This window comes from Carcharhinus amblyrhynchos, chromosome 14 (assembly GCF_965287045.1).
Source record: "Carcharhinus amblyrhynchos chromosome 14, sCarAmb.v2.hapA, whole genome shotgun sequence".
Taxonomy (NCBI): Eukaryota; Metazoa; Chordata; class Chondrichthyes; order Carcharhiniformes; family Carcharhinidae; genus Carcharhinus; species Carcharhinus amblyrhynchos.
In genome coordinates this window covers 50,359,419-50,379,803 of record NC_137337.1, presented here as the reverse complement: position 1 = coordinate 50,379,803, position 20,385 = coordinate 50,359,419, and the positions used below count along the sequence as shown (strand labels likewise).

Below are 20,385 nucleotides of genomic sequence, written 5' to 3'. Positions count from 1 at the left end.
AGATAGGCTGGGCGAATGGGCCAGGAAATGGCAAATGGAATTTAATGTTGGCAAGTGTGAGGTGGTCCACTTTGGTAGGAATAATGGTAGGAAGGATTATTACTTACGTGGCGAAAAACTGCAGCAGGTGACAGTGCAGAGGGACCTCGGGGTCCTTGTGCATGAGTCGCAAAAACCCAGCTTGCAGGTGGTCAGGAAGGCGAATGGGATGCTGGCCTTCATAGCGAGGGGGATTAATATAAAAGTAGGGAGGTCTTGCTGCGGCTGTATAGGGCATTGGTGAGGCCGCAGCTGGAGTAGTGTGTGCAGTTTTGGGCGCCGTACTTACGCAAGGATATTTTGGCCCTGGAGGGAGTGCAGAGGAGGTTTACTAGGCTGATACCGGAGTTGAGGGGGTTGAGCTATGAGGAGAGGCTGAATAAACTAGGCTTGTACTCGTTAGAGTTTAGAAGAATGAGGGGAGATCTCATTGAGACGTATAAGATGATGAATGGGATGGATAGGATAGAGGTGGAGAGACTCTTCCCACTCAAAGGATAGTAGGACTAGGGGGCACAGCCTCAAGATAAAGGGGGGGGGCGGTTTAGAACGGAGTTGAGGAGGAACTTCTTCACTCAAAGGGTGGTGAATCTCTGGAATTCTCTGCCCGTTGAAGTGGTGGAGGCTACCTCACTAAATATTTTTAAGAAGCGGGTTGATGGGTTTTTGATGAGAGGGTGGGAATGTGGAACTGAGCCACGACAGATCAGCCATGATCTTACTGAATGGCGGGGCAGGCTCGAAGGGCTAGATGGCCTACTCCTGCTCCTATTTCTTATGTTCTTATCAAACATAAAAGAAAATGAGCGCAAATGGAAGCATCAGAAATGTATTCGCTTAGATAGGTTGCACAAAACATGACAGAATAATCATCATGCAAAGCTGGCTGGATACAACTCATGGTGTTTGCAGCAATTTGCACTGGGTCATCAAATTTTCACTTATTTTTTAAATGACTTGATGAAGACAGACAATTGTACATACAAGTTAGCTAATGACATCAAATTAAGTAGCACAGTAAATAATTTAGATTGAAGCAATTGCAAAGAAACAGATTAAGAAAGCAGGCAAAACCGACAGACGGCATTTAATTGGGAAGAATGTGAAGTCATTTTGGACTTGGGATACATAGATTAAAGTACTTGCTAAATGAAGAAATGCAACATATAAAGAGAGTTTTAATAGTTTGAGTACAGAATCACAGACAGGTATTTTTAACAAGTTGTATTTTATCTCAAGAGGGCTGGAAGTTGTGTAACAACTGCAGAGCTCTAAACAGACTGCATCTGGTGTAGTGAATTGTATTCTAGGCATCACAAGGCAAGATCTAGATTCACAAGAAAGACATTGTAGTGAAAAGGATTAAATTCTGAGGACAGGCTATATAGATTAGGTTCTTTCTATTCCTTCTCGTATGGAAGTTCAGAGGGTGATCAGTGTTATTTAAGATGATTAAAGAATATGATGATATAGTAGAAAGATGAGCTATTTGCTTCTAGTGAGAATCTATAACAAGGATGCATAACCTTAAAATTGGAGCTTGACTGTTCAAGATTGATGCCAGAAAGCACTTAGGGCCTAGCCAGCAATATCCATGTGCCAGGACTAAATTTAAAAACATTGTTAGGGAATAGATTTCAACATGCAGATGGGAGAGATAAGAATCAGTGCAAACTGACAAGTTTGGAGCAACAGCTACTAACTACTAGCCAGATATTTGCTTGCTCGTACATTAGGAAACTAATTGGTGCTTCTTGAAAATGTAAATGCTAACTGTGAAAACATACGTTAAACAACAGCAACCTTTAATATGGCTAGCTTGGTCTTAAAAGGTGCAGCTCAACTATCCTAACAAAGGTCTAATTAGGAATATTCAGTACCATTTGAAATTTGAAACTGGTCACGTTTGATGTATTTGGTCCCCACATGAGCACATACCTTATTACAAAAAGGGCTGATAGCATCAAATTTAAATCCAAGATTTAATGTTGTAACGATGGTTCCAAATACGTAATGAATGTTTGATTATAACATTTGGAATAAAAATTGGCAAAGAACACATGCAATATTTTGAGTGTCAAAATTTACTGAGAGATGTTTGGATTTGAATGAAGAGTTTAGAATTTGATGCATAGGAGAGGCAGCCAAACAAATTGGTTTGATGATTTCTGTAGAACAGATATGATAGCAACAAGTGATAACACTTATATGATGATGAAATCCCATTTTGGAAAAGCTACACAGCATTGAAAAAAATTAAGCATCAACAATAAACACTACCTATAGCCATTGCAGACTTAAGACAAATAATGAATTTGGTGCATTGCTAAACAAGTAGTAATTGCTTCTGGAACACAGTAGATAATCATAGACTTCCCTGTGTTCACAGCCCACCACTAATCCCCCCCCCCCCCCACCCTTCAGTGTCCAGGAGGCAGATTAGCTTGCTACAGAAAACACTAGACAGGAGAACCTATTATGTATCCTCCTATTAGCTACATCCAGCTTTTGTACAACAGCTAAAATGCCAGTTCATTGCTTTTTCAATGAAACACATCTCAACAGGCACGCTAATTTTTAAATTGGTAGTACCACTGACTAGATTGTTGAACATTAGCATAGACTGTCAAATGGATTTGCCTCTCAAGCCAGACTACGGTGGCCATTTGGCAAATAATATTGGACATGCTTAAGCTCCCCTGTAGTGTGTTTGCTTATCTAGCTGCATTGATTACTTGTGCTAAAATCTGAAAAAAAAATCACTTCGGCCAGAACAAAATGATTCAAAACAATTCTGCATTTAATACCTTTTTTCTATTTCACTTTTTGCAGTTTCATTTTCTTCCACTGGCCTTGTTTCCTCTTGATTCGCTGCTTTCATTAGCTCCTTTTTCAATTCCTCCACTTCTTCCACATCTTCCTCCTCACTATCCAATGATTGCCTCTGCCTGGCCATTGGACGGCGAAACCGCTGCTTTGGTCTGCATTCGGGGCAGAACCAGTCATCATCTGGAATGATCTAAGAGAAATTGGTTACATTAAATGACTTGATTTTGAGTGGCGTAACAAGAATACAATTTTATATTGTATATGAATCTTTAGTTTTAAAAGTAAATGTACAAACCTTAACCTTTGGTCTCAAGCAGTATGTGTGATGACCTCTATCGCAGCCATCACACAAGAGCATGTTTTCTGCATCTCCCTTCTTGTGACAGATCTTACAGCGAGCATTTAGCAAAGACTTGGCCCATACAATGCTGCGATCCAATGTAGAGAGATGAATGAAAACCTGAGCTAAGCTTGTCGAAGCCAAAAGTGATTCTCTCCAGCGATCTAATAACGTCTTCTGTATTTTGCCACCATCACTAGCATCTAAAATGCAATTAAACGCTGTCATTTAGGTAATTTATCAGAATTGAAAAACAAATTTCATTCACAACCTTTGAACGATTCACCAGCCTTTTAAACACAGATGGATATTGTTACCCTGTAATTAGGCATTTCCTTTCTCATGGCATTTTTCATTGACAATACTTGACTGTATTAGCACTGCTATACTAAAGACAGCAATAATATTGACATTCAATGCCATGACCATCACGGAATTTCCCACTATTAACATCCTGGGGGATACCATTGACCATAATTTGAACTGCTCCAGCCATATAAATACTCTAGCTACCAGAGAATGTCAAAGGCTAGAAATCCCATGGCAAGTAATTCACTGACTCCCTAAAGCCTGTTCACCATCTACAAGGCACAAGTCAGGAATATAGTGGAGTACTCTCCATTTGCCTGGACATATCCAGCTCCAACAATCAAGAACCTCAACATCATCCAGGACAATGTAGCCTGCTTGATTGTTACCCCTTCTGCATTCATTTCCTCCGTCGCCTGACAAACAATGGCAGCTTTGTGTACAATCTACAAGACACACTGCAGGAATGCATCACTTCCCAAACCTATGACCACTGGCATTTAGAATGCCAGTAGCAAATACCTGGGAACATGAACACTTGGAGGCTCTCCAAGCCACTCACCATCCCAATCTGGAAACATCACTGTCCCTTCATTGTGTTAGGTCAAAATATTGGAACTCCCTTCATAACAGTGAGTGTACCTACACCTGAGGACTGCAGCAGTTCAAGACCACCATCTGTGAGGCAACTAGAGATGGATAATACATGCTGGCCTAGCCAGCGACACACACACCCCACCATAAATGAATTTTTAAAAAATCAGATGAGGCAAAAATAGAATCTTCTGGACGAAGGTGATGAGAGCTGTTTTAAAAACTAGTTTCAACAGTTTTTGGAAGAAGATCCCTAGAATCAGAGACAAACATTTCCCTGCATCAAAAGCTCCCTCTAAACTGCATGGCAATCTGAAGTGCAAGGTGTGTACAAGTCAACCACTTTCAAATGCAAAAAATTATTAAAGAGCCAGCAACACCACCAAGTTGCCCTTGCAGTCTCAAAAAGAGGAATGTTACTTTGCACATTTGCTGGCTTTCAATTCTATCCTGCACCTGGGGAGGTGATGCCCTAGTGGTATTATCACTAGACTATTAATCAAGAAACTCACTAATGTTCTGGGGACCTAGGCCTGGATCCTACCACAGCAGATGTGGGAATTTGAATTCAATAAAAAATCTGGAATTAAGAATCAAGAATCGACTGATGATCATGAAATCATTGTCAATTGAGAGAAAAACCCATCTGGTTTAATGACCTTTGGGAAAGGAAATCTGCCATCCATACCTGGCCTGGTCAACACATAACACAGCAATGCAGTTAACTCAAGTGGGCAATGAATACTGGCCAGCGAGCTACACCCATGTCTGATGAATGAATAAAAAAACTTGACGCGTCAAACAATTTCTTTTACATTACCGATCTTTGGATACCTCATCCTTCCTCCTTATGGAAATGTATTTGGGAGTGGAATTTTCCAGACCCCTGCTCCTGCAGCATGCTTTCTGATTGTAGAAGTGGCTCACTATCCTGCCCTTGGTTTGAACCCAAGTACCTGCATTTTGTCAAGGGCTGCACTTGCATATTTATTTAGGGCAGCACAATTGTTAGCACCACTGTCTCTCTGCCCCAGGGACCCAGATTCAATTCCGGCCTTAGGTGACTGTGTGGAGTTTGCACCTTCTCACTAGCGTGGGTTTCCTCCAAATGTTCCTGTTTCCTCCCACAGTCCGAAGATGTGCTGGTTAGGTTGACTGGCTTTACCAAATTGTTTCTTAGTGTCTGGGGAACTAGCAGGGTTAATATGTGGATAGTGTCCGGGTGGGATTGTTGTCAGCGCATACTCAATGGGCTGAATGATGCCCTTCTGCACTGTATGGATTCTATTGCTTCCTAACCAACCATCGATAGAGGAAGGGATTTAGCTCAAGTAGACAGGAATCACTGGGTATTTTCACCATGATATATCTTTTCATCCCTTTCCATTGCTATTTTAAGACCAGTTGTATTAAGATAATGTCTCCAGATGTTCTGCTAAAATACATTGCTCTTGCCTCACTTTAATCCTCAAAGTAGATTCCTTTCTCATCAGGGACGGAATATAGCAATTAAAGACATTCCCCTGTACATAGGCATCCAAGAAATGTTCCATCCTCCTTGCACTCCCCCTCAACTCCCATCAAGTAAACTGAAATTGAACAGGTTGGGTATACATGGATGAGAGACGGCTTTGTTGAAACACACCGGATCCGAAGAGGGCTTGATAGAGTGGATGGATGTCTCCTATGTAGGGGAGACTAGAATTAGGGGGACACAGTTGAAGAATAGGAGGCCTCCCTCTTAAGGAGGATGAGGAGAAATTTTTTTCTCAAATGCCCATAGAATTCTTATAGTACAAAAGTTAACCATTTGATCGGGTCTGCACCAACTCTCCTGGCACCTAACCCAGGCCCCATCCCTGGGACCCTACGTGTTTACTCCTCTAATCTACATATCTTGGACACTATGGGCAATTTAGCATGGCCAGTCCACCTAATCTATACATCTATTGGCTGTGGGAGGAAACTGGAGCACCCCAGAAGAAACTCTCACAGGCGTGGGGAAAATGTCTCCACGCAAATAGTCATCTAAGGCTGGAATTGAATCTGGGGTACTGGTGCCATAAGGGAGCAGTGCTAAACACTGTGCTACCGTACTAAAGAACATAAGAACATAAGAACATAAGAAATAGGAGCAGGAGTAGGCCATCTGGCCCTTCGAGCCTGCCCCGCCATTCAATAAGATCATGGCTGATCTGTCGTGGCTCAGTTCCACTTTCCCGCCCTCTCCCCATAACCCTTAATCCCCTCTCTTATCAAAAACCCATCAACCCGCTTCTTAAAAATATTTAGCGAGGCAGCCTCCACCACTTCAACGGGCAGAGAATTCCAGAGATTCACCACCCTTTGAGTGAAGAAGTTCCTCCTCAACTCCGTTCTGAACCGCCCCCCCTTTATCTTGAGGCTGTGCCCCCTAGTCCTACTGTCTTTTTTGAGCGGGAAGAGTCTTTCCACCTCTATCCTATCCATCCCATTCATCATCTTATACGTCTCAATGAGATCTCCCCTCATTCTTCTAAACTCTAACGAGTACAAGCCTAGTTTATTCAGCCTCTCCTCATAGCTCAACCCCCTCAACTCCGGTATCAGCCTAGTAAACCTCCTCTGCACTCCCTCCAAGGCCAAAATATAAAGGGTCATTAGTCTGTGGAATTCTTTTCAGTAGAAAACAGTGGAAGATGGGTCATTGAATTTATTCAACTGTGAGTTCGGTAGATTTTTGGTGACAAATGAGTCAAGGGTTATGACAGATAGGAAAGATGGGTTGAGACCACCAGATCAGCCAGGATCTTATCAATGGTGGGAGCAGGCTCAAAGCGCCAAATGTCCAACTCCTGCTTGTAAAATCTATGTTACTATGAAGTCCCAATTACTGCTAATTTATTTACATTTAACGGAAAACTTCCTACAGATTTGTTCTTCAAACTCCTTCTCAATGCAGTCTAAATTTTAAAAAAACCATCATACTTCCTTCCTTCCCCTCCCCCCACTCCCCTCTCCACCTACCTAATCAAATAAATTTTGTCTTGAACCCTCAAGGGAATTGTCCTTCTAAAGTTATTACAATGAGTGGAGTACTGCAGGGGTGTGTGCTGGGGCCTCCACTGTTTATGATCTATATTAATGACTTGGATGAAGGGATCATCTGTATTGCAGCCAAATCTTTTGACAATACAGAAAGTAGGTAGGAAAGCAAGTTGTGAGGAATGAAGATAGTTTGAATCATAGAAATCAGAATCCCTACAGTACAGGAGGCTATTCAGCGCATCCAGCGTGCACCAACAATCCAGCCCTATCTCTGTAACCCCACATATTTACCGTTTTAATCCCTCCCATACTAGGGTCTATTTAGCAAGGCCAATTTGGGTGGGCAAACATTTGGCAGATGGACTAATATGGGAAAACCACAGAATGATGTGGTAGAGGGGCCTCGTTGTGCTTGTTAATGAATCACAAGTAGTTAGCAAGCAGGTACAGCAAGCAATGAAGACAAACAGAACGTTGGCATTTATGTCCAAGGAAATAAGTTCCAAAGTTAGGGCATTATCACTGCAACTATACTTGACATAGGTCAAACTACATGGCAGCACAGTGACAGTGGTTAGCACTGCTGCCTGTCAGTGCCAGGGATCTGGGTTTGATTGCTGGCTTGGGTCACCGTGCGGAGTTTGCACATTCTCTGCATGGTTTTCCTCTGTGATCGTTTCCTCCCACAGTTCAAAGATGTGCAGGTAATGTGAATTGGCCACGCTAAAATTCTCCTAGGTGTACCTGAACGTGTGCCAGAGTGCGGCAAGTAGGAGATTTTCACAGTATCTTCATTGCAGGCTGAATGTAAGCCTACTTGTGACTAATAAATCAACTTAACTTTTACACTTGAAGAGCTGGGTACCATTTTGGTCTCATTAGTCCATTTTTAAAATTCATTTATGGAATGTGGAGTCACATGGTCATGGAGGAATATACTGGAAGCAGTTCAGAGAAAGTTCGCTGATTGCTTATTAGGAAAGGCTTACATTCACTGAAATTTAGATGAATGAGATATGAAACATAGGTCATGATCTAGCAACCACGATAGACACAGGTGCAAATCTCAATGGCTGCTAAAACAGGATTTGCACTAGTGAGATTTCAGAACGCAATCTTCCCAGTCCCCCTTCAAAGGCATGATTAAGTTCATGTCCAGGAAGGGTGCAAGCCTGATTAGCGTACTTCATAATAAATCAGTGCATTTGTTCTATATAGGAAAACACAAGCCTATTACCACTAACCGCACACCCAAAAAGTAATATACATCTCATTTTTATCTTCCTCATTGAGCATACATCATTTGGTGCCATTAGGAGAGGACAGCCTAGTAACAGTGTAAAGGAACTTATTTCAGTTCCATTTACAAGCAGACAAATATTTTGAAGTCTTTTACTAAACAGTTCTTAATATAGTTCTGACTCTTAACCAACAAGTTCAAACCAAACATTTATACTTGATCATATTTAGCATTCTTGGCAAGTGACTCAAGACATTTATTGAACACACACCATCTTTCTCACTGATCTGATCGTCATCTTTCCTTTTCTTATCATCTTTCTTCTTCTTGTCTTTTTGTTCCTTTTTTATATCATCTGAGTCGCCTGTTTGAAGTATAAAGTTCTAATTAATAATTTTCAAATGTTAGTTTTAAATACATTAAGACACTGAAATGCTGGACTGAACAAACTGCAGAGGCTGATGACTGAACGCTTTGGTAAGCTGAGCTATTGTGCAATGTAGATCTTAACTTTACAAAATGCAGCTGAACATTTTAGACAAAATACACGCTATTTGCCAACATAATTGTAAATCTTTCCACAACTGAGAAGAGTATTAAAAGATGGTCAGTTTTAAATAATCTTAAGAATGCATTAAATTAGTTGACTTCGCACCTTGGTCATTGTATGAAAACTTCGCAGGTTTATGTTTGGGTTGGGGACAGAGAAAAGGGTAATTTCTGCTAACCAAATTGTGATAGTTACTTCTACATAATGCCATATAGTTTGAGTCCCAGTTTTCTGAAAACAGAATTTTCAGGTGATCAGTAAAATGAGTGCAACTATGCCCAATTGTTTACTCTGTACATATGACAGTGCATCAGAAGCTTACTTATTAATGGAGTTGCAGCCAAATTTAAAGATATTTACACCCCAATGTCTAGATCTCTAAAGGCTCGCGAGCAATGACACGAAACTACAGCTACAGCAAACAGGACATTAATGTTCTTACTAGGGCAAGACAGAGCGTGTCACTTAATATGTTAAAGACCTCGGCAGGGCCTCAGTTTCTATACTATGTCCAGTTAAAATTTCCTCATTTGGTGGAAAGGATGCACAGAAAAACCATTAAATTAACTTTCAACGTATAGTATCTGAATCAAGAGAAGTAAAGAGAGCTATAACCATATACTCTAGAGAAGCATGGACTTTGAGATGGCCTGATTGTTCTTGTTCTAATTCAAACTCTTTTGAGTTCTCAAAAAAATAGAAGAACTAGGAGCAGGAGTAGGCCATCTAGCCCTTCGAGCCTGCCCCGCCATTCAATAAGATCATAGCTGATCTGATGTGGATCAGTTCCACTTTCCCGCTTTCTCCCCATAACCCTTAATTCCCTTGCCTACCAAAAATCTATCAACCCGTGACTTAAATATATTTAGCGATGTAGCCTCCACCACTTCAATGGGCAGAGAATTCCAGAGATTCACCACCCTTTGAGTGAAGAAGTTCCTCCTCAACTCCGTTCTAAAGTGCCCCCCCCACCTTATTTTGAAACTGTGCCCTCTAGTTCTGTTTTCCTTTCTAAACAGGGAGCATCTCTCTACCTCTACCCTATCTAGCCCCTTCATTATCTTATACATCTCTATAAGATGTCCCCCCTCAGCCTTCTAAACTCCGAGTAGAGGCCCAGTCTATTCAATCTCTCTATTCGTGGACTCAGCTCCACTTACCTGCCCGCTCACTATAACCCTTAATTCCTTTACTGTTGAAAAATTCATCTATCCTTGCTTAAAAACATTCAACAGGTTAGCCTCAGCTATTTCACTGGGCAGGGAATTCCACTGATTTACAACCCTTTGTGTGAAGTTCCTCCTGAACTCAGTCCTAAATCTGCACCCCCTTATTTTGAGACCATGGCCCCTAGTTCACGCTTCACTTGCCAGTGGAAGCAACTTCTCTGTTACCTTATCTATTCCCTTCATAATTCATGTTTGTATGAGATCTCCTCTTCTGAATTTCAATGAATATTGCCCCAGTCTACTCAGTCTCTCCTCATAAGCCAACGCTCTCAACTCTAGCCCCTCCAGTGCCAGTACATCCTTTCTCAACTAAGGAGACCAAAACTGTACACAGTACTCTGGGGGTGGCCTCACAAGCACCTTATTCACCTGCAACATAATCTCACTGTTTTTAAACTCCATTCCTCCAGCAATAAAGGACAAAATTCCATTTGCCACCTTAATAAACAAATTGTGATATTTACCTGCAAAACAACTGTCATTCATGCACAAGGACATCCAGGTCCCTCTGCACAGCAGCATGCTGCAATTTTTTTTAACCATTTAAATAGTAGTCCATTTTGCTGTTACTCCTACCAAAATAGATAACCTCACATTTACCAACATTGTACTCCATCTGCCAGACCCTTGCCCACTCAGACTATCTATATCCCTTTGCAGACTCAACATCCTTTGCACACTTTGCTCTGCCACTCACCTTAGTGTCATCTGCGACTTTTGACACTACACTTGGTCCCCAACTCCAAATCATCTACCTAAATCGTAAACAATCGCAGTCCCAACACTGATCGCCAACCAGAAAAACACCCATTTACCCCTACTTTTGTTAGTTAACCAATCCTCTATTCATGCTATTACCTGTAACACCGCACACCTTTATCTCATGCAGCAGTCTTTGGTGCGGCACTTGTTAAATGCCTTCTGGAAATCCAGATACACCACATCCACAGGTTCCCTGTTTTCCACTGTGCTCAATGTCCTCAGAATTCCACTAAATTAGTCAAACATAACCTGCCCTTTATGAACCCATGCTGCGTCTTCCCAGTGGGACAATTTATATCCAGATGTCTTGCCTTTTCTTCCTTCATGATAAATTCAAGCATTTTCCCTACTGCAGAAGTTAAGCTACCTGACCTATAGTTAACCGCCTTTTGTCTAACTCCTTTCTTTAAACAGTGGCATCGCATTTGCTGTTTTGCAATCTGCAGGGACCACTCCAGAGTCCAGTGAATTTTGGTAAATTATCACGAGTTCATTTGCTATTTCCGCCACCATCTCCTTTAGTACCTTGGGATGCATTCCATCAGGACCGGACTTGTCTACCTTTAGCCCCATTAACTTGCCCAGCACGACCTCTTTTGTGATGATAGTTTCTAGGTCCTCACCTGCCATAGCCTTCTTGTCATGAATTTTTGGCACGTGTCTTCCACTGTGAAGACTGACAAAGTACCTGTTCAATGCCTCAGCCATTTTCTCATTGCTAGTTATTACAACCTCCTCCTCATCCTCTAAAGGATAAACATTTATTTTAGCCACTCTCTTTCATTTTATATGTCTATAGAAACTTTTGCTATGTTTTTATATTGAGCTAATTTGCTCTCGTCATTCATCTTAATTTTCTTTCTAGCTTTCTATTGCCCTTGAAAGATTAACCAATCCTCCAGTTTCCCACCAACCTTTGCCACTTTGTATGCATTTTCTTTCAATCTGATACTCTCCTTTATTTCCTTAGATGTCCATGGCTGATCATCTCTTTTCCTATGGTCCTTCCTGATCACTGGTATATACTTTTGCTGAGCACTGAAAAAAAAATTGCTTAGAAAGTCCTCCACTGTTGCTGAATTGTCCCAACACAAAGTTTTTGCTCCCAGTCTACCTTAGTCAACTCCTTCCTCATCCCATTGTGGTCTTTAAGCACAAGACATTGGTATTGGATTTTACCTTCATGCTTCTGTATTTTGAATTCAGTCACACCGTGATTACGTCTTCTGAGAGGATCCCTAACTAAGGTTAATTAGTCCTCTTATTACACAGGACCAGATCTAGGCTGGCTTGTTCCCTCGTAGGTTCCATTACATACTGTTCAAGGGAGCTATCGTGGATACATTCTATGAACAGTGAATTCTATGAATTGACAGTTCATTCCAATTAAATTGATGAGAACGCATAACTAAGCTGTACCAGGCAAATCCAAATCTAGACAACAGGTGATGATTCCCGTTTGAGAACAGTACGTTTCTAAAACAAGTCGTCATCTCTGTTGACCTCCTCTCCCTTACAGAACAGAATACCTATAGTACTACAAAAATTGTAGGAATTTATGCAAGGATGATCCACCAAATTTAACGGAAAAAGGAGGGAAAAGAGCACAATTTTAAATGTTTAAAACAAAGTAGAGATAAAGACTTTAAAATCGGGGGAAGATGAGAAAAGAACACACAGCAATAGTAAGCTTTTATCTTCACGATGCAGAAATAAATCTACAGAGGCTGGGCAAGATTCTACAATTTCACTCGACTTTTCAAAACAAAAACTAGCACACAATATTCCAACATGCTAAACTGGACTAAAAAAGATAACTACAGTTCTGCACAGTAGCACTTGGCCACTAAGTTATGGATCCTTTGTAGTGATGGTTTCAGATCACCACCACTGGAAAAAAAGTTGATAGTCCAGACAAAGTAAGCAGAAAAAGAACTAAGTTTAAAAAGTTAAGGAAAACATAGCGAAAATGTTCGAACTGGTAACACCACCTCTTCAAAACCTCTTCACTTTTTCAGCAATTATGTGTAGTAGTAGCATCAAATATATGCATAGCATTAATTTATCCACAATAATAGCTTCACAGCAAACTTGATTTTTTAATCCCCTTGAGAAGGCCAGTTGAAACATTAACTACATATGGGTTTTATTTAGTAAGTTGTGAAATATAAACTTTAAAGCCACTAGCTTATAAATGGTGCCAATTGTTGCAAGTATCAACATCTTCCTTATTAACTCCTGCACATGCCAACATACTTTGGGATAACTAACCATCTTTCAAAAGATGGTATATAAAGAAATAGTGTAAACCAAAGTGTATGTTTCATTAATGTACAGTGACAAAAAAATTGCAAAGTCAAGCGCAAAAATCACTCAGATGAACTGGACAGAAGTAGCTGCTTTGGGAATCCCGTGAAATGGCACTGTTAACCCCTTATAAGGTGGGATTCCATTTTTGATAGCAGTGATTTAAGCAAACTGGAGATTGAGATTCAAATTATTCGTGGACTCTTTAGAACAAAATACAAACCCAAAGGAGGCTTCAGAAATTTGCGCTCAATTCCTTGTTCCAGCTGAAGCAAAGCAATAGCTAGATAACGCACCACTGAGTTCACATGTTGTGGAGTACTGGTACTGGTAGATGCAGAACTTTTTGTTTCAGTCTTGGGCTCCAAAGATCTGAATCATAAAACAAAGACAATATTTGTCAGTATCACATCGCCACAAGTGATCTTTTGACTATCATGCCAATTCAGCAACATAGTTCATAGAACGTTACAACTTGACATTATTGCTGCAACGGGTATGAATGCACAATTTTTGTAAACTTGATTGACATATGGTGCAGTTTGTGAATTTGTTTTGTAATAAGTTTAGTCCGTTCAAATTGAACACAGTAGGAACGGAAACAAAAATTAATAGATCCTCAGTTAAGGATTTTCCTATATTCACCACAATAGATTTCAATGTATATGTTTTGAGAACATGCAGATCTGTGGAAACCAGGTTAACAATGATACATGTCGACTGAAAAAACATCTGGAAAAACATATTTCATGGCTGTATTGTATCCATCCACACCTCCACCCCAACCATTTAAAATTTCCAAGTAAGTTAGCTATAGAAAGGGTTTTGCATTGTTCATGTTATAGTCCAAGATTTTAAGTCTCTTGCAAAGTTATCATTGGATTAGCCAGGAAAGTTGCGCATTCATTGAAGTTTTTTTCAGTGCCTGCAAAGTTGTAGTATTAGAACATCAAAGATGGGTCAACATTGATCAATTCAATGCAGCAAAGCAATGCAATACCTTATATTTTTTCACCTGATTGATAAACAAAAATCACACCACCTCCTATAAAATCTGCCTTTAACTTTATGTTAACCATTAGATTATACCCCTACTAATAACCTGAAAACACCGTAAAACCCAGGTGCCTTCCAGACACAGCTAAATGGCATGGCTCTGCTTGCAAAGGGAACAGGATATGTTAAGATGTTGCTGCAGACAATGTTGGACTGGATGTGCAGAGATTACAAAGGACCAAGAGATTTGCTTGAGTCAATAATATTGACCTTGTCCCTGTAAATCTACTCACATTTGAAACATACAGAACAGATTTTCCCCACCCAACTCAAAGTAGTTCTCCAATGCTTGGTTTCACCTAACTATTAGAACATTAATATTGAGAAAAAATTTGAATGGCCATATATTGATTAAAATCACAAAATACAACAATAGTTATACCTGTCTTTAGAGTTATATTTATTGTTCATGCTTTCAAGTTCTTTTGCTTCTTCTCCCTCAATTTTAATAGTTTCATTTTCCTTAATATTATTTTCCAATAATCGAATACCGTTGTGTGTCGTTGTTGCTCCGCTCAACAATTCATACTGTCCAGTTTCCAATGCTTTTCTCCAAGCATATCGCTCCATCACCTGTTCAGAAATATTTGTTAGGCATTCTACATAAAACAAATGAACAAATTTGTGCACTATAAAAGGTCTCAACTTAGTCCTGATACAGAATTCCATAATTGGAAATTAACATATACACCAAGAACAAGTTTGAGGAAGCTTCTATACAATTGTAAAATTTGTACTATTGTATGCATTTCCTGTTGTAGTTATTTTCAATTTTATCACATCTATTTATGCGCAAGAAAAGAGCTGAACTAGCCATATTTAGACATACCACTCCAGTCCATGTATGACAAAATGGCATTCCTAGCTACTTTTCATAACAAGCCCCACTTGTTCAAAAGTGAGGCACACCACTTAGTTTTTAAAATACATTTTTTGCTGGATTTGTTCTAATTGAAAGCTTTGTCACTTTTCAAACACCCCCCTTATTTGCAGCTGTATATGTTATTTATACATCCAATGCAGCTCTTTCCCTTGCACCGACTGGTGAATTGCTATTTTTGGAAAACTCGATAGCCATCTTTTTGTTCCTGATCTCACTTAAGCTCCATCTTTTTCCAAAAGGCTCTTGTCCATTACTTTATCCAGATGTCTTCCCAAGGCACCTCAAAAAAAAAACAATCTCTTTCCATTTTCTATTCACATTTGCAACAGTTTTCTTCACAATTACAGCTATCCCTTGTTTATTACTAACGTATTTTTAAAATACAGCTTGCTAAACAGAAATCACCTTCCCATAAACCATGTAATAAAGATGGGTTACGTTCTGAGCTGTAATTTTAACATTAAAACCTATTGGTTGCTTTGAACCACAAGACAAAAAAATTGCTTTTACAAACTTTTACCTACTTATCAATTCTCAATTCCCACTTGCCACGGCACCCGCACCCCCCCCCCACTTGACCCTCATGCCCCTGCTTGCTGCTTTCCTTCCCCAATCCCGAGGGGGAGAAAGCAGGAGAGTTGGACTGTTTCATGATCAAAGTCATGGGTCAGGAGAAGGAAACAGTGAAGTGACAGTTTGCTTTTAAAATAGACTGAACAAGTAACCAGGCTACAAGTTAAATGGAGGCACCGTTATTCAGGGAACATCCTTAATTTATCAACTATGCTAAAACAACATATTAGAACTGGCTTCGTGCAGGGGTGCTGGCATTCCAAAACAAGCCTATCTTTACTATTAATTACCCTATTCTCTCAATATCTGAAACATTCAACTGAGAACTCAATCAAGTAACATGTTCTCACACATTATAGTATCTCATGGAGGGACTTTATAATAAATGAATTCCCACTGACACTAAATAATGGGAAGCTAGGGGAAAATAGTTTTAAGGATTCATAGACAAAATATCTGTAACCTGTACAGACAAGCATAAAAGAAAACTGGGTGGGAAACTCAACAGGGCATTAAAGGAGACTACAAAGAAACAAACATTGAAGATAGGAGCAGGACACCATTTGGCCCTTCGAGCCCACTCTGCCATTCATCACAATCATGGCTGATCATCCAACTCGATAGGCTAATCCTGCTTTCTTCCTATAACCTTTGATCCCATTCGCCCCAAGTGCTATATCTAGTCACCTCCTGAATGCATTCAATGTTTTGGCATCAATTACTTCCTGCGAAAATGAATTCCACAGGCTCACCACTCTGGGTGAACAAATGTCTCTTCACCTCTGTTCTAAATGGTTTACCCTGAATCCTCAGACTATGACCCCTTCAGGAACACCCTTCCCTGCATCCATCCTGTCTTGGTCGGTTAGAATTTTATAAATCTCTATGAAATCCCCCCTTCATTCGCCTGAACGCCAGTGAAAACAATTCTAATCTCGTCAATCTCTCCTCATACAGTCCCACCATCCCTGCAATCAGCCTGGTAAACCTTTGCTACACTCCGAGAGCAAGAACATCCTTCCTCAAAAGGAGACCAAAACTGCACATGATATTCTAGGTGTGGCCTCACCAAGGCCCTGTATAATTGCAACTCTTCCCTGTTCCTGGACTCAAACCTCTAGCAATGAAAGCCAACATACCATTTGCCTTCTTTACTGCCTGTCACACCTGTATGCTTACCTTCAGCAACTGGTGCACAAGGATACCCAGGTCCCTCTGCACACTCCCCTCCCAATTTACAGCCATTCAGGTAGTAATCTGTCTTTTTGTTTTTGCCTCCAAAGTGAATAACCTCACACTTATCCAAACTATACAGCATCTGCCATTGATTTGCCCACTCATCCAACCAGTCTAGATCATGCTGAAGGATCTCTGCATCCGTGTCACAGTTCACCCTCCCACCCAACTTGATATCATCTGCAAACCTTGAGACGTTACCTTTTCTTCCCGCATCCAAATTTATAATATATATTGTGAATAGCTGGGATCCCTGTGGCACCCCACTGGAGACTGCCTGTCAATTTGAATAGCATCCATTAATTCCTACTGTTTCCTGTCATCCAGTTTTCAATCCATCTCTATACACTTCCCCTGATCCCATGTACTTTAACCTTGCACGATAATCTTGAGATTTTGTCAAACACTTTCTTGAAGTCCAAATATACATCAACTGGCTCCCCCTTGTCAACTCTGTTACATCTTGGAAGAATTCCAACAGATTGGTCAAGCACGAGTTGCCCTTCATAAATCCACGATGACTGTCCGATCTTGCCACTGTTTTCTAAATGCTCCGCTAAAAAGGTCTTGATAATGGATTTGAGAATTTTTCCCATTACCGGTGTTAGGCTTACTGGTCTAGAATTTTGTTTTCTACCTCCCTTTTTGAATATTGGAGCGACATTAGCTATCCTCCAATCTGCGGGGACCATGACGACCAATGCATCCTGTATTTCTAGAGCCACTTTAAATACTCCAGATGTAGATCAGGCCCTGAGGATTTATCTGCCTTCAATCCCATCAATTTTCTAAGGACCATTTCTCTACTAATATTGATCTCCCAAAGTTCTTCCTTCCCACTAAATTTCACATTTTCCAACATTTCTGGTATCTGATTTATGTCCTCTTTTATGAAGACAGAACTAAACTATGTATTCAGATGCTCAGCCATTTCTTGTCCCCTATTATACATTCCCCCCTTTTGTCTGTAGGGGACCTACTTTTGTCTCCACCAACCTCCTTCTCTTCACGTGTATTATGCAAAGCTCTATATAGACAGAACAAAAATAAAGGATTCAAAATGTTGCAATGTATTTCTATGTTTAAAATACCTACTTTTATTCCTCCAAGAGTTCCTTGCCAGGTTCGATCTTCAATGTCCAGCAATAGATCCTTCAATCGTAGTTCAAGTTGCTTCTCAGCAGATAATACCGAAGTGTCATGTGTGTTGTGTGCACTTTTTAAAGTGCTTCGAACACTCTTGTTCTCCACTGGAGCTTTATCTGGAAATCAGTATTGTATCGATTTGATTTTTATCTTCTCAGCACTTCACAAGCCATTCCATTCCCTCCTGCGCCACCATCATTTGATATTTCATTTGTAGCAAATCTCAGCTAAGATGGTTTCTTAATAAAAGAAGTTTCTGCCACCAACCCAAAATCAGCCATTACATGCTACCAAGATACAAATTCTCTGACTTATTTTCACACGCTAAACAACCCAACTATAGCTCTACATCTGAATAAAGGCCAGGATTAAAAAAGATAAAATATTAAAATTAGTCATTAAGTTAATACAAGCTAGGTAGAACATGTTTACTTGACCTACTTGGAATGATTGTAAAGTCAGCCAACTTCACTCCCATAATGAAATGGGTGCTCAAACTGGTCAGTAGATTAACATCTACAGCACTATTAGTCAGAAGGACTATCTAATCTCATGTTAAGTCGTTTACTTAAGTTAGGACACATGACTTTGAAACATTGAAAGCAACCTTTAGCTGGTATTCTGATATCAAGTTAGCAGAAGTAAAAATAGTCAATTACAAAAAAGGATGGAATGGCTTTCAAGTTCAGACTAGGGGTTTTGAAATCTGACCATTTTAAGCAAATAGCAAGTTGACCATTTCATAAATAAATGCTTCACTCTTACATGAATAACCCATCAAATGTAGAGAGAACACAAAACAAACAATTAAACTAAATCACAAGTGGCTGCCCATAACATGCAAAGTTAATTCGCTTGTGGGCAGATGAAATGCCGCAGCCATAACAAAATTTAATCTTTTCATCAAAACAAAGTTTTATCTGAAAACGATTACTACAGATTGACTCAAATTATGGATGACCTTTTCTCTGCTTATCCAGATGTACCATCTTATATTCTATTATTGCTGAAGGCAAACATTAATAGCATTCTGATGTTCATGTGCAAGGATATTAAGGCTAACTGCTCAGGTTAAAACCTCACCTGGAATGTTGAATCTTTCCACAGGAAAGTGAGTAAGGAACTCAATTAGTCGGCTTTTCTCTTGGAGAAGGGTCTCTTTCAAAGAGTTCTCTCTATTTCCCCTGGAATTAAGTGCTTCAATCAATTGATTTAACTGTTCTGGTGAGGAGTAAAAGCACCATCGATTCGGCTTCTTTACTGGCCTGTGCAACTGTGCTGTATAACTGGCATCAACAATTTGGTCCTGTTTTGAGGTAGATGGCTGTGATGATTGCAAAGGAGAAACTGAAGAGTTTTGGGCCTGAGAAACATTTTTGCTCTGTGGTTCGTGCTGCTTTAGGTCCATCTTCCCTGAGGTTCCATTCCCTGAGGATTCATTATCTTGTGTTTTATCAAAAGGTTTATTTCCCTGAGATGCCATATGCTTATCTAGAGTTTTGACAGGGCAAGGCTGCAACATGTCCTCCATCAAACCTTCATAGTCTTCCTCTACAAACAAGCCAGGCACAGAATTCAAGATCCAATATCTACGGTACATACGGTCACGTCCCAAAGGGAGAATATTGGTGCAAGATGTAGCATTTTGAATTTTGGCTCCAAGTTCTTTTTCCTTTTTCTGCTGCTCATGTTTCAAAGCTTCCTCTTCCTCTGGAGTTAAGATTTCTTTCCTTTCCACCACAGCTGCTTCAGTTTCCTCACAATTTTGGGTGCTTTTAAACCCAGCTTGATTTTTCTTTCCTATATGTATACATGCAAGAAAAAAGATTCTAACACTCAAATGCAATTTCACAGCATATTGACACAAACACAGCACAGACGCTAGTCATTTGTAGTATTCCCATCTTCAGTACTCTCATGACAAATATCCTTGTATTATATTCTATTTTCCTTTCAAATACTCATCCAATTTCATCAAAAAGTACAAACAGGTCCAATTAGATTATAGATATGATAGAGTAAACTATTTTTTAAAAACATTTTTGAAACTTAAAAAGGTATGCATTTTCTCCTGGTCACATCACGGCAGGAAAAACATCAATACAGGAAATAACTACTCAGTGTTCAACCTTTTTGACTCCTTATACTTGATCCCAATTCTTCCTCATCTTCCGTGGCTGTTTCATGCCCTCTATTCTTGTGTGCAGACCCCTGGCTCTCTGTGCTGGTATCGAGTTCTTCCTGAACCATGTCTTCTTCACTTTA

The 20,385-nt window shown here is 40.0% G+C and overlaps 1 protein-coding gene across 1 annotated transcript in view; it reads right to left on the bottom strand.

Moving 5' to 3' along the window:
- Nucleotides 1–20,385, bottom strand: part of baz1a (bromodomain adjacent to zinc finger domain, 1A) — a 78,985-nt gene that overhangs the window by 17,229 nt on the left and 41,371 nt on the right. Inside the window, exons 17-24 of the mRNA XM_080202848.1 lie at nucleotides 20,250–20,380; nucleotides 19,204–19,920; nucleotides 18,070–18,236; nucleotides 14,665–14,855; nucleotides 13,450–13,598; nucleotides 8,650–8,742; nucleotides 3,164–3,411; nucleotides 2,847–3,058 (exon numbers count right to left, since the gene is read on the bottom strand). Coding sequence (XP_080058974.1) covers nucleotides 2,847–3,058; nucleotides 3,164–3,411; nucleotides 8,650–8,742; nucleotides 13,450–13,598; nucleotides 14,665–14,855; nucleotides 18,070–18,236; nucleotides 19,204–19,920; nucleotides 20,250–20,380 — 1,908 coding nt within the window. The remainder of the gene's footprint in view (nucleotides 1–2,846; nucleotides 3,059–3,163; nucleotides 3,412–8,649; nucleotides 8,743–13,449; nucleotides 13,599–14,664; nucleotides 14,856–18,069; nucleotides 18,237–19,203; nucleotides 19,921–20,249; nucleotides 20,381–20,385) is intronic.